This window comes from Zonotrichia albicollis, chromosome 6 (genome assembly GCF_047830755.1).
Source record: "Zonotrichia albicollis isolate bZonAlb1 chromosome 6, bZonAlb1.hap1, whole genome shotgun sequence".
Taxonomy (NCBI): Eukaryota; Metazoa; Chordata; class Aves; order Passeriformes; family Passerellidae; genus Zonotrichia; species Zonotrichia albicollis.
The window spans coordinates 27,916,541-27,931,391 of record NC_133824.1 but is presented as its reverse complement, the minus strand read 5'-3'; the positions used below and the strand labels follow the sequence as shown (position 1 = coordinate 27,931,391).

General features: G+C 39.9%; 1 protein-coding gene across 2 annotated transcripts in view; it reads left to right on the top strand.

Moving 5' to 3' along the window:
• The window catches only part of MAP3K9 (mitogen-activated protein kinase kinase kinase 9), a 58,817-nt gene extending 45,769 nt beyond the window's left edge, over window positions 1-13,048 (top strand). Inside the window, exons 9-12 of one of the 2 annotated variants that reach the window (XR_001332605.3) lie at window positions 401-513; window positions 1,177-1,992; window positions 2,335-3,130; window positions 7,151-13,048. Coding sequence is in view for 1 of the 2 variants with exons in the window: in XM_014266255.3 (XP_014121730.2) it covers window positions 401-513; window positions 1,177-1,992; window positions 2,335-2,816 (1,411 nt within the window). In the remaining variant the exon portion in view is untranslated. Of the gene's footprint in view, window positions 1-400; window positions 514-1,176; window positions 1,993-2,334 lie in introns of both variants that reach the window. The other variant, XM_014266255.3, reaches the window with a different exon arrangement.
• The last annotated feature ends 1,803 nt before the right edge of the window (window positions 13,049-14,851 follow it).

Below are 14,851 nucleotides of genomic sequence, written 5' to 3'. Positions count from 1 at the left end.
AAACTGACTGGTGGTGCCCTCAATCCCCTCATCCAGATCATTGATAAAGATATTAAACAGGGCCGACCCAAATACTGAACCATGGGAAAATTGCAGTGAAGTGGAGAGCTAAACTAAGAAGTATCCTGTGCAGTCCTCAACTGCATTGCAAGCCCATCCTCATTAACCATTCTGGCACAGTGTAACAAATGAGGAACAGACCTTTTTTTTTTTCTTCTTCATTTTAAAGTGCTTTAAAGATGTCAGAAAATTTCTTGCTGTGGGAGGACTTCAGATCTATATAGTTGAGATGCATATAAGCATACCCTAAATAAATTAAAAGAGAATATATAAGGGGAGGGAAGAATGGAAGCTAGTTATGAGCATGGTACATTTTCTCACATCCTTCTACTGTTTTCAGTCTGAAAGCTCTGGTGGAAGGATGCAAACAGTGGTCATCCAGTGCACCAAATCTTGGGAAGATCCAGAGAACTGCACCTGCTTTTCCAGGATTCACCAGCTTAGCAGAGATTGGTAAAGGAATTCCCTGAATTGGTACTCTCATCCCCACTTCCATTCACGTTTCAATGAACCTTTTTCCTGACCTTCAGCTGGTACTTTACAGCAATGTTTTAATTTTGTTTGGTATCTGTTTTTCTTTTATTCTTTGTCAAGTATCCACTTTCTCCTTCTGGATTTTCTTCTTTTTCTCCTCACTGCTTGTGCTTCTCCCTCTGTCAAGCTAACAGACTTCTGTTAATTCTCCTCTAGCTCCATGCTGTCTCTCAGCTCCTTTCCTGAATAATGATGTTTACATGTGCAGCATGCTTACACCTTCACTTGCAAGGAGAAATCCTTAAAATTTTTCTACCTTTTGCTTCTCATTCACAAACACATAAATCTACTCTAGAAGTTACTGAGGTATAGGTTGCCTTTGAAATGCTGTTCTGCAATTAATCCCAAGTGGATGAATGCTTCTCTGATTTCTTTCACTTTGATAGTGTTTCCAGTTACTTCTCTCAGCCTGTCTTCTTTGGAAACAATAGAAGATTTTTTGGGAGTTGATAAATGATGTTTGTGAGGAGAGCAGTTGCATCTTCTGAGGAGAATCTTATTTTGAAGTATATTTCTGAGACAATGAAATTTGCCAGAGAAAATTTTACATTGACGCAAAGTGTATTTTCATTTGCTTTCCAGATGATGAGGACAGTGAATGTTTTAATGGAGAGGGCAAAGTGCACCCTTCACCTGTGCACAATCAGTCATACCTCTGCATCCCATTTCAGAAGAATGAAGAATGGGATGGCCCTTCTAGTGATGCCAATGAGGAGTCCACCCCTGTAAACTCTGCTACCAGTACCCCACAGCTGACACCCACCAACAGCCTCAAACGTAGCGGCTCCCACCACAAGCGATGCGAGGTTGCACTGCTTGGCTGTGGAGCAGTGCTGGCTGCTGCAGGCCTGGGTTTTGATCTGTTAGAAGCAGGGAAGTGCCAGCTGGTGATTGAGGAAGAGCCAGAGGTGCCCAAGGAAGAGAAGAAGAAGCGTGACAGCATTTTTCAGCGAGCTGGACGCCCGCGCAGGAGCACTAGTCCACCTTCCCGGAAGATCTTCAGGAAGGATGATCCCCTGTTGTTGCTAGGCGAGCCATCCACATCCCTCACCCTTCTTTCCCTGTCTTCCATTTCCGAATGTAATTCCACCCGCTCTCTGCTGCGCTCAGACAGTGATGAGATTGTGGTTTATGAGATGCCTGTCAGCCCAGTGACAGTCAAAGCTCCCTTGCCAGCTATTACAAACCCACTGGTCAATGTCCAGATCGAGAGGTTCAAACAAGACCCCAACCAGTCCCTGACTCCCACACACGTGACGCTCTCTTCCCACACCCAGCAAAGTGGACACAGGCGCACACCTTCTGATGGAGCCATCAAAGGGGGTGGACTGGTTGTCAATGGGTGCCCAACCAGTGGATGCCCTTCCAGTAGCTGTTTAACTGGAGCACTGGGAGCAGGTAGGTTTTCTGCCATCTTCCTTTTCCTCTTCAGAGTAGAGACAGAAGCAGTATAATTACTTGTTGCTTATGCATTTGTGGAGATGACCAGCCCACAAGAATTGCTTGTGGAGGCTGTCTTACACAAGTAGCTAACAGAATAATGCGGGGATGGTTTTGGTTCCAGCATCTTCAGATTGCCATAATCTTAAAGATACAGTGTTTGTAAATTCTGAATGAAGACTTTCTGCTTTGAATATGTTTTTCCACTGTATATACAATAAACTAAGATTTGTAGGAACCACTTAGCAGTAACAGCTAACATGTTTTTCCCTCTTCTCTTACATTGTCTGTTTTGGATAGGTGTATTAAAATCACCTAGCCCAAGCAGAGATCCCAGTGAGGTCCCTCGCCTGCCAGACCCCAACCTTGTTTTTCCTCCAACCCCGAGACGATGGAATGCACAGCAGGATCCCACACTGGAAAGACCCAAGACACTGGAGTTCCTACCCCGGCCGCGTCCTGCAGCCAGTCGGCAGCGGCTCGATCCCTGGTGGTTTGTGTCACCCAGCAATGCCAAGGGTGAGTCTTCTGCCAACAGTTCAAGTACTGATACTCCAAGCAATCTGGACTCTTGTTTTGCTAGTAGCAGCAGCACTGTAGAAGAGAGACCTGGACTGCCTGCACTGCTTCCTTTCCAGGTGGGTCCTCCTGCAGAGGAGCGGACACTGTTGGACATGGATGCTGAGGGGCAGAGCCAGGACAGCACCATTCCGCTATGCAGAAGTGAACTTAACACACACAAAGCTGCAACATACGAACTCAAGCAAGAATTCTGGTCTTAATATGAAACCACTGGGGGCAGTGAGCCCCTCTAAATTCAATTCTACTTTTTGCACTGAGAATGCACTTTGAAAACAGATGAGATGGAGGGATGCTACAGAGATGATATGGTGCTGCCTCGGCTGAAGATGTGTTGTCAGCTGCCTGATTTTTGTCTGCATTTGGGTGAAACTTGGCAACTCTGAGCTGCTGACTTTTGCTGTGGGGTTTTCCTGTAGTCTTCCCTGCCCTCTTATTGCAGTTTGAATCTGCAATGAGCTAAAAGTATCATATCAAAGTCTTTTGTTACTGACCTTGTAGAATTTGGCACCTGGCAGTAAGTATCTTGGTATCCTGGTATTAATCAGTATTTTCAAATAATAGTCAGATATTACACTACAGCAGACATCAGTGTTTGATGTTTTCCCAAGGAATCCAGAACAGAAACAAATAAATATCTGGAGACTACCTTCTCTGAAATACATTCAGATCATTAGACAGGCCTGGGAATCATCATACCCCCACTGAAATAGCAGAAGTAGCTATCTTAAGACTTGTTTGTCCTCTTTTGCTCATGTGATAGTGTAAGGTGGAACAGATGGCAGGGGAAGGGCATGGCGTCTCCACTGGTGGAGGTCTTTGAGAGCAGGTGAACCAGACTGTTGGAAACAAGTAGGTGTAGTTGATCCTGGCTTCAGGGTAGGTTGGATGAACTTCAGTGAACTCCTGAGGTCCCTCTCAGCCCTATTTATTTTATGACCCTGTGCTTTCAAGATGAAGGCTTATAGTTTAGCTGTTTAGCTTGGGTTTGGTTTTTTTTCCAGACTTTTGTTCCATCAGTCTCTTCTCTTCCCTCCCTGTTTCTCAGGCTCATAGTCAAGTTGACTCAGCTTTGAAAGGGGAGTTAGCAGAAACTTTCTTTAAAGATGTGTTGGCTTGCAGAAGGAAGTAAATTATGTGTTTCCAAATATTTTTCTTTCTATTTTTTTCTCCTTTCTTACACCTTTCAGGAGTGACCAATGAAAAAACAAGTACCATTGGTACTTGTTTAAGGCTGTTTTGAAAATGAGACTTGTTAGTAGTTGGATTGTGCAAAAAGGAATCAGAACATCTGGATTCTGTTTTATTTTGTCACTGACTTCACTGTGTGACCCTGGGCAAATAATGTAACCTCTGTGCCTGAATTTCCCCATCTGTAAATAATAGGAATAATACCTACCTCACAAGGGGAGGGGTTGGGACATATATAATAGGTGTAAAGTCCTTTGAGATCTTTGAGTGAAAGGCACTATAGATATGTAGACCTTTATTCTTGTTCAAATATGTAAACCACTCCTAGATCTGGAGCAAGAACAGACCCCTGTCTGGAAAGAGGAAGTCACACAGATAAGGTGTGCCTGTGCTCAGAGTTTTCTGTACAAAGACTTCAAGTGTGTCTGTGCCACTGCAGGTATGTCTTACTGGCTGTAATGAGAGCTTCAATCTTCCCCAAATTTGGCATTATATATAAGGGATGTGGCCTTTATGTGAGTGTAATAGGGTAGTCTGCTTTATTGCAGGGTACAGCATGTCTGTTCACTGGTTTTGTACAGATCTGTGCTTGTTCTGCTAATCCGCTGATATTTGGTTGCAAAGAAGTCATTTGACAGTGCTGCCAGTGCAGTGCTCAGCCTGTTGGGGCAGTCCAGTCCTGCTGTGAAGGCAGGAGAGCCGAATCCTTCCTGCAGCTGTCAGCACAGTGAACTTGTGTGTTTAGATGTTTGTAACCTGATTTTAAAAACCAGCATGTTTGAGGAAGAACTGTATGTAAGGCTTTTTAGTTCTGTGAGAGGACTGAAACTAGCATGTTCCCATTAGTCAAGAGCACCTTTTTTTCCTCAGAATTACAGTATGTTTTGTTTTGAAAGGTCACGTATTTCTTGCTTATCACATTCCATGGAAAATGCTTAATAGCAGGGTTACTTTCTGCTGCCTGTTAAATGCTCCAGAGCTAGCCTTAATGGTGCTACACTAGATGTTGAAGCTGGAGAGACTGTTGACTGTTTAGACAAGGTATTATGATAAGGCAAGATGGGATTCAGATACGTAAAGAAAACATTTCTGACTATTTTGTTAAATTTAGACCTTTGGCATTATTGATTTCTTAAGCATCCTTTTGCTTTCCATTTCTGAAAACTCAGTTTGTGACCCAGACACTAGCAAAAAGGCAAAACTCATCCAAAAGTTTACTAATTTTGATTGTGCTATAAATCAACCTTATTGCAATCTCAGTAAGAGGCGGTGTCAGAGGGATTTGAAAGAAGGACATGAAAATAATTTATTTTTCATAGTCTTCCTTATAATTTTAAAACACCTGGAACAAAACTGGATCAGCTGTTCTGAAATGTTATGTTTTCTATCCAAAAGGTATCATTATAAATGTCATAGAGAGTATCATCTGCTCTGCAAAGGCATCCCCTGGAATAGCTCCATTTGAACAGAAATCTTTCAAATCCATTTACTTGCATGAAATGGGAGGACATCTTTCTAGGTCACACTATATAACTGATATAACTCAGCCTGCTAAACTTTGTAATATCTGGCCAGTTGATTTCACCAAATGAACTTTTAAGGTTTCTGTCACGTTCCCGGGAAAGAGAAATGTAAAGGCAAGTTTTTCAGTCACCTCTTGTACTAAGGAAAGTTGAGAACAAAGAATTAATCTGTTGCCCTTCTCCCCCTGTTATGTAATCACTTGGTGAAGGTGGTATGTAGCTGAACTTTGAGAAGTACTTTGGTCCAAAGAGTATCTTCCCTAATGCCAAGTGGACATTGCTACATCAAAAAGCTTGGTAGGATGGATGACAAGAGTCAAGGATCCCGGTCAGGGTTACCAAACTAGATACTGTTATTACAAAGCTGCCAGACAGACTAGTTAGAAGTATACTGGTTGGTATGTGTTTGTCTTGTGGTTTTTATTTGGGTTTTTTTTAACCTTTCTTTGATGCAATTATCATCATTGACTCTAGCATGTGAGTTATCTGAGAAAGTCTTTGAGCATGCACCTGTAACTGTCTTCAAGGGGCCAGCCTGAGGTGTCAGGCAAGAAGAGTCAGTTGTGAAAACAAGGCTGCTGATGTCACTAGGTGGTGGGGTATTCTCAGGCAGGCAGGGAGGGGGCTCTCAAGACTTGTCAGGTATTTTACCTTATGTACTCCAAAAGCTTTTGCAGCCAGTGTCCTGAGGCCCAGAGGCTGTGTGCATGTTTAAGCTAGGTCAAAACCTCTCTCTATATCCTCTGTCCCCTCCTGGCTTGAATTCTCTGCTTTCTTAATCTATTGGGGTTTTTTCTTCTCAGCTGTGGGAGCTGAGGTGCTCCAAATCTCCAAAGCAGGGGTTGACTTTATTCCACTAGACAGTGAGAGGTATGAGCCCGTCAGCTCAGAAATATTTTTTTCCTGCTGGTTGCTAGTGGTTCCATTTGTCAGGGAAACAAAAATCTCAGAATATTGGTCATTGGCTTACCTTTATAGTAGTATTCTTGAGGAAGATGGTGAAAATCTTACTTTAAAAAAATTATAACAAATGTTAGGTTGTTTCCTAAATGTCTGAATAAGTTGCATTTTTGTTTTGTCTGAGAAAATGAAAAAAAGAAAGCATGAAAGTCACTGAGCAGTCTAAAACAATGACAAAAGAATGGAGAAAACTATGTTTGAATACAAGCCTTACAAAGAGGAAGTGGCAGTTTTTTAACTGATAGTAATAATGAGATTGTAGCTGAGAGAAATACTTGTGGTTTCAAAATATATTTGTATTTTTGTTTAGTCAGCTGGCAGTGTGTATCACTAATTTATGTAATTGATGTGCTGATTTAGGAAATGAAATAGAAAGAAGTGTGTCAGGCCTTCAAAGTATGCTATCCTTGTAGCATAAACAGTTTTCCTGTAATTGGAATATAAATATGGATACTGGGAGGAAGGCACAGACATAGCAACCACTGCAAAAAAGGACAATTTTTTGGATTAATCTCTACTGGCTTCATATAAATTGAGTATGGGACAAGTAGAGAGAAAAAAGCTTTTGTGTCAAAACTAAGGTGATTAAATAATTACGGATTCTTTTCTAATACTGTGTGTCTTAATCTCCTCTCAATCAGTTTTAGAGGTGCAAATGTACCTTTTTATACATATTTTCCCTCCAGTTTATTACTGCAATGCATTGATATTTAGTATGAGGCAGGGAACTTTGGTGAAAATACTCTTTTTGTAGTAGTTTTCTAACAAAATGAGTATTTTAAAGTGAATTTTTGTTATTGATGGGGAAAGACCTGTTCTGGTTTGGCATGGTTTTATGATGAAATATTTTTCTGTACCTCTAGGAATGGGAGTAGTTGCCTTCCTCTTCATAGCATGCTGTTATCTTGAGACATTGTGGACAATACTGCATAGAGATGTAACTTCAATAACTCACAAAACTGGATACCTCTCATCTTGTTGAAGGTGAGGCAGTAATGGTCAAGTAAAGAAAGGTCTTTGCCTTTGGAGTGTTTTGTTCAATAAAACATGTAGGAAACCTCCGACCTTGAGTCACCTTTCTATCTTGAGATTAATTTTTATTTAAAACCTAATTCATCCCTGTGGGATGAATATGGGACCTGGAGTCTCATTGGATGTATGGAATCAAAACTTCTCCTACATCCCAAAATTCAGTGATAGCCTGTTATTTTTGCAAGTAATTTTAAGCTAATGTAAATAGGTTTGTTTCTTTTTGGTTTTTGAAATGTTTCTCCTTGGAAAACGTGCTTCTTGCTTTCTAACCTTTTACATGCACTTTGGAGATACTCTCAAGAACTCTTACCAACCCTATGCGTGATTTAAGTTCTTTTCAACTTTTTTTTTTTTTTTTGGTATGAAAAAGGACATTTACATTTGAAAAGATTTGTGATCCTTACCCTGTCACTGAACAACAGTTTCTTAGCTTCCATGTTTAGAACTTATTTAAGACTACAATTTGGGTAAAACTGGACATTAAAAGTGAGGGGATAGACATGTGTTAAAACATATTTGCAAACAAGCAATAAATACAGCAAATACAATAACTAAAATACACTGTTAAAGAGCATAACATTCAGACTTCATGAATCTTTGGTTGATGATATAATTAAGGTATCTATAGGGAAAAATGCCTTCTTATGTTTTTTCTTAATTTTACTGTTTTGATAGTAGAATACAGTGGTTTGCACAGCCAGCTAATATGGTAGCTAGCTGGACAGAAAGGATCTTTAACCAAATCTGATTTTTTTTCCCCTCTTATTTTCAATCCAGGTTTTGGTTTAAATGTTTTTGTGTCTTTTTTTGGTGTTTAACAATCAATATAGTCTTAAGAAATACTTATTGTTGTTAATCTCAATTTCACAGTTTCATTAGGCATTATGGACATGAATCTGTGGCTTATTCTGGTGCTCCTTCTATTGAATGCATTAGTAGAAAGTCATGCTGCAGTTAAAATGTGCATTTGCTTTTGGTTTTTCCCATGCTTGGCTTTTTTTAAATAGTTTTGCCACTGGTCAGAGATGAACACGACTTCTGAAATTCCCTACGTAAACTTTTTTTTTATGTTGGAAGTAGTCACTCCCAGGCTAGGAAGTGTGTGCTTGATTAACAAATAGCTTGCCACTGGTGACTGGGTAGTGGGTCTGATGTAGATACTGGAATTATTATTGTTCCTTTCTAACAAGGACCTCCCATTTTTTGTAACTGGAAATTCTTCAGCACTTCCTCAACATTTTGGCTATTTTGAGAACATTTAGAGAAATGCATTTTAGCTCCTTTTGTACATAGTGAAAAATCTTCCTTTTTCCAATCAGGAACATAATTTTCCTAGTGAGAATGGCTTCTCGAGCTCTGTGGTTTTCTTTGTTAGTTTTCTGTTTGGGGAAATTGTTTATTTTGGGTTTGCTTTTTAAGCCTCTCAATTATATATGTGTGTTAGGTGCATCCTTGTATGCCAAGGTGCCTTCCATCTCACATATCTCCTTACTGGGGCCTGGGTTGGTTTTTTGGAGTGACCTCCTAGTTGTAGCTTTCAGTATTTTCAGGCCAAATACCATCATTGGAAACCTTTTGTGTCATCCCATTTACCCTCCTGTGCTGAGCCATGTACTATCACTGCCTCTCCCTATTTCTCCACTGGGGTTTTGGCCCCATCCCATCTTTATTGGTTATTTATTCTTGTTGCCATAGTAACAAGTGCGAGGCAGAAAATCATACACATTTCAGATGTGCTTTGACCTAAAAGATTTCCATGCTACAAGCATAGGATACAACTGAGGGAAGTGGAGGTTGGCAGGAAATAACACAGTGAAATTATCTTCTTAATGTAAGTCAGAGGACAGAGGAATTCTAGCTACCTGGTAAACTGTTGGCATCATAGTTACGTTGGATCCTAAAGAAGAATTTGAGGAATGTACAGTTACTTAATTTGATAGAATGATTTGGGTTGGAAGGCACCTTAAATGTCATGTAGTTCCAGTGCCCCTGCTATGGACAGGGACGCTTTCCAGGTTACTCAAAGCCCCATCCAACTTACCCAGTTTCTGGTTGGTTTGTTTTGTTTTACCCTGAACTACCTCATCTGTAGAGATAGAATGGGCAGAAAGTCTAAGTTTTGGTAAGAATTGCTCTAAGTATTTAAGGTTGCAATGAGATGGGAAGGCAGAGGCAAACTTGTATTTGGCTCTTTGACATGCAAATTCCTGATGCAAAAGTAAAACCAGCTATTAAGATTATACTTGCTTTATACTTTATTTATGTTTCCAAAATAAACAATAAAGGACAAAGTGGGGCATTTTCTTGATAGTTTCTAACTTGTGGAAGGGTTGATTGTCCAGAGTCAAAAAGGTGGAGATTTCATATTGGTCACTACTGCTTTTAGAAGTGATAGTCTCTTTTTTCAAAGCAGTTTGTTGTTTTTTTTGTTTTTTTTTTTTTAATAATTTAATGTGCTCTTAAAGTGGAGCTGTGCATGATCCTTGTATTTGCAGTATTGTTTTCCTAGTGTATCAGCTCCTAATGCAGTCCTTACTGTATCTGAATGCTAATAATGTGCAGACAGCCCAACAGAACTAATATTAAGGAACTATGACACATTTTTAGTGTGCAATATGGTGGATTTATTAACCCAGCTTGAAGTGGGCTACTGTTAGGTCTGTTGTTGATGGGTCAGATGGATGCACAGCTAGGAAAAGGGGGCTTAGAACAAATCTGCAGGAGCAATGCCAAAGTAGTATTTGCTTAAAATAAGCAATTTGAAAAATAAGCTTGGAGGGTGGCAGGGGGGAGGGCCTTAATTAATCAGAAATACATCTATCAGATGTTGTCCATGCTCAAACTTTAAGTTGCCAGGATAGCTAGTGAGAATCTACATTGTGTTCAGTATGGCTGAAACCTCAACATTAAGACAAGAATAATTAATTTTATATATGCTAGTTCAGACTGATAACACTGTCTCCCATTCTATCTTGATTGTTTCAATTCAGCATTTTTTCAAGAACAGATGTTGAGGTTGGATAAAACTGGCCTTCTGCTCTTGGAGAGTCATATAGTTCTGAGAGAGAAGAAACATGGCTGTAGCCATGTCCTGATCTTTTGTGTCTTGTGATCTTAGCTGGAGAGGTTATAGTGGTGCAGCAGGACATGCTGGTGTTGTTCCAAGCTTCATTAATAAGAATGCCTTCAACAGCAGTTAAGTTACAGAACAAACCAACAAACCTGGCCTCTGATTACTGTTTGGCATAGCTCAGTTGCATACTGAGCTCCTTGAGTCTGACTATATCTGGAGGTGAACAGAGCTTCTTCCTTGAATTCTGCTGGAATTTGTGAATGTGGCCACTTCTCATCTGGGGTAATTTGTTTTCTCCCAGGCTCAGTCAATGTCACAGAATCAATTGTCACCCTCAACTTACTGCCCAGATACTCATAGTAGGCTTGTTCTTCTGTCTTGCATGCTTTAGTGAGCAGCTCTTACAATGTCAACAGGGTTAGCATTTGTATCTGAGCAGAGCAGCTAATATCTCTGATCTGACTTTTCACACTGCATCTCAAGCAGTTGTTACTCCATCAGTTCTGCCATTGCTCTATTTTCAAGGTTATCTTGACAACTATAATATCCAGACTGTAAAGAATATAGCCACAAGAAAAAAATAATAGGTTTAAAAGAAAGAATATTCAGGAGTGTTTGCCAGCTGAACTGGTTGAATTTGGCCAGTGCTCTTGGCAGAGAGTAGGATCCATTCTTTTGCAACATATATCTCTCTGGGGAATGGTTTGGTTTGAACTGCAGAATTTACCTAGATTCACATAAAGTCCATGGGCACCCGTGCCCATTACGTTTGGCAGTTATAAGAAGATACTGCATAAACCCAAGAGCAGCTAGTAATAAAAGTTTGCATTTAGGGTAATTAACTTTCAAGTTAAAAGGGAAGAAGCCTCAATTCAGAAAGCTCTTCATCACATACTTAAATATCACTGAAATCAGTGGAATGTATTTGTGGGTCAAAATGCACAAGACCCCAGCTGAGCAAAGCTCTTTTAATCTGAATTGGGGGATTGTTGTGTAGAAACTGATGGTAAAGGACCGGGTTCTTACCTTGATTGTCAGAGTAAGAGGTCAATTAACCTGAGGAACAAGTTCCTCAACAAGCCCCTGGGTAAATGCTGTTCGATTGCTGACTCTTGTGGCCTTTCCATGGCTTCATATGCCATGCCTATTTGACTGCTACTTCTAACCATAACCAGGGTAAGCTTTGAGAATGTTTTCTGACATGGGGTAAAGAGCTTCTGCATTAGCAGATTGCTAGCTGTAAAGGGGCAGTAAGTGGTGACTAGAGACTGTGTGTGCAAATGGCAGTTTAACCTGAGGCCTATTCTCAAGTGTTTCTTCTCATTTTGCAAATGCATCCCTCCAGGCTGGTGGACAGACCTGACAAGCTCAGCGGTGATCAACATCCGCCATTTTTACTAGAGTTCTAGGATTCTTGTCTATCAGCTGTTGGCACAGCACGCTGTGCTGCTATATTTGATTTCTTTGTCATAAATTCAGGACAAGCTGGAAATATCTGAGATATTTTGCCTAACTTAAGTTGAGAGACTTATATGGAGTGAGCAGGCAACAGTGGTGGAAAAATCAGGGAAAATACCTGTGCTTTTAACAATGTCTTTTCTGTGGCTTTGAAAGTCCAAGAATTTCTCAGCCAGAGAATGTATTTCCTCCTTCTTTTTATAAGCTACTTCTTTCTTTTGCCTTATTAATTGTGAATCTGCTCCTGCTTCTATTTCAAGCCAGATGCAAAAATTGGTGACCTGACTTTCCTAGGTACAGTGTTGTGAATCTGAATAACCAGGTGAGTAGATTTCTCTAGTGTAAGATCATGCCCCCATGTCTGATCCTTTGAGATATGGAATAGTTCCTGCTTGTGCTGAAATCACTGTGTAGAGGGTGTTGGGTGCTTCATAAGGAACTCCAGACTCTGTAGGACTGGGATTCATCTTACAGCTTGAGTATTTCAGTCTGGTTTTGGAGACCTCTGTATGTCTTCTCTTCTGTTTATGGTGTTCAAAAGTCTGTTGCTATGGAAGTAGCACCTGAAGGTATGTTTTGCCCGAAGAACCTGCAATGAAGCAGTTACATTACCAAATGACAGTGTACCCCAGAATTGAGTAAAATGACAGAGGCCACCAAGTTTTTCTTGTTTGTGTGATGAAATGTTGTCATATTAAGTGATTTGTTGGAGCCTTCCTTTAACTTCTGTAAAGCAGTAAGCTTAGAGGAAAAGAAGATTGCATTTTTAAAAAGCTTTATTTGTGACCTGGACTTGTTGCCTCTGACCCTCTTGGGCTTAAATAGTTAAATTATATTAATGTCCAGTTTGTTTCACTGTAGGTAACACATCAACTGAATACTCTCGTGCATAATCTACTGTATCTTTCCTCTGTTCTGTGTCAATGTATTATGTGTATTTGGATTACAGTTCTTTTTGTATTAAATTATTTTATGTTATAGAACAATATTTAAGTGAAGCAAAGAGCTAATGGAAGTTGTTGATGTTTTGGGATTTCTTTTCTCTTTGCTCTTTTTTTGGATGTACTGTAAATTGTAAACCAAGGATGCCAAGCAGGCTTGGTTCAATGGCTAAAATTATTGTATTACAGTGTAATGCTGATCTAGGCCTTGTCTCAACACTAGAGCACACAGACTTGAATAAAACTGTTATAAAAGCCATTGTCTTCAGGCCTTGAGTTCTTGGGTTTGTGCTCCAAATATTTTCAAGCAGGTATTTAGAATAGCAGTGGCATTACCTTGCTATGGGGATTTCAGAATTTTTCCCAATACAACAAGAAGTTTATTTTTCTTCACTAGGTACCTCAGTCCTGATCGGCTAGTCCAGCTCTGGGTTCTCCATAGGGCTTTTGAAATGTTTTTGTGAAAACTCAGTTTAGTGCAGGTCTTGGCACATAGTACTTGTCTGCTAAGCCCCTTCTGGCTTTTCTCTGAACCAAAGAATTAATTGCATACCATTTTTATTAAGGCTAATATGTCTGTTCTGTTAGCTTGAGGTTTTTCAACTCTTTATTTAATATCCTAACTAGAATATGAATCTAAATGGTTGGATATGGAGCTTATGCAGTAACATGTTTTGTGCATGGTGACATTTAACAGATGGTTTAAATTCACTTGTGATGCTGTGCCTTTGTCCCTGCCACATCATTCAGTGAGACAAAGGTGCATGAACAAGGATCTTTCCAAGCTGTTTTCATCTGCTGTCAGTGTGAAAGCCAGAACAACATGGTTTTGATTCCCAGGTTGTGTATTTGAATCCTAGATTATACTTGTGGTTTTTTCTGCCACAAAACCATAATTTCACGTTTCTCTGTTTTAAGAAATGTAGCTGTATGGATGAAGGACTATGTACTACAAGTACTTAAATTTCGTAATTTCCTTTGAAAAAAGATTCTTTTTCTAATGCAGGTACATGCAAGAAATCCTTCACCCTTCCAACAGATGCAGAGGCTGAACAATGCATAGGTAGGCTACCTTGAGCCATATATTTCATTCAGAATGCTGTAGTGCTGTGTTTTGTGATAAACTAGGAGAACAGTGAACAGACTGTCAATTAAATTTGTTAGAAATAATAGCATGCAAGATGAATTGCTTTTTCACTTGCTTTAACAAAAGGTCTCTTACAGTGTTTTGTTTTTCAAGCTATTTTTCACTCTTCCCCAAATCTGGAGTGTCTCAAACTGAAACAAATACTTCTACCTCCTGTAATGTTCTGCAAAGTAGCATTATGTCTTAAAAGATTCAGATTTTCTGGCTGAATTTACTCACCTGTCACAATGACAAGGTTACCCTAATGTTCAAGGTGGCCTCATCAGCAACAGAAATCTACATGCATCGCAATTTCTGCCAGCAGCTGCAGCCTCTGCAGAACATGGCAGGAGCACAAAGTACTGGGTTAGAAGAGGAAAATAAAATAGCAGTTTTCTAAGCAGAGAAATCTCCTAGCAGAGAAGGAACATCTTAAATGAAAACTGGCAGAGTCAGCACCATGCAGAGCAAAGACACCAGCAGATGCTTTAGGCTGAGCAACTTGAGTTTTTCATTGTTTGATGTGTTGGTAGGGGTTGGGTGTACAAGTTCTACTGTGACAGTGCAAATCATATGTGGCCTTTAGCTCTGAATGTGCTCAGGTGAGGAAATCACCATGTATTACATTATATTCAGATGGCACATGCTGAAATAGTAAATGCAAGTGGTGCTCTGAAAGTCCGTAGCATACCTTGATAAAACTTTTAGTGGACTTCCAAGGCTATGCAGATTAAGGGCGAAGAGGAAAGACTTTCCTCTATCGTGCAGCTCATATAATTTGATTAATCTGCTATTTCTAGTGAAATTTTGACATTCTTAATCCTTCTGACATGGAAGTAAAAGGAGAAGATGTCCTACTAAAGCTAGGCTTAACAAGAGCTTAATTACATGTAACATGAAAAGTTTCTAGGCATATTGCTATCAGGCTTAAACA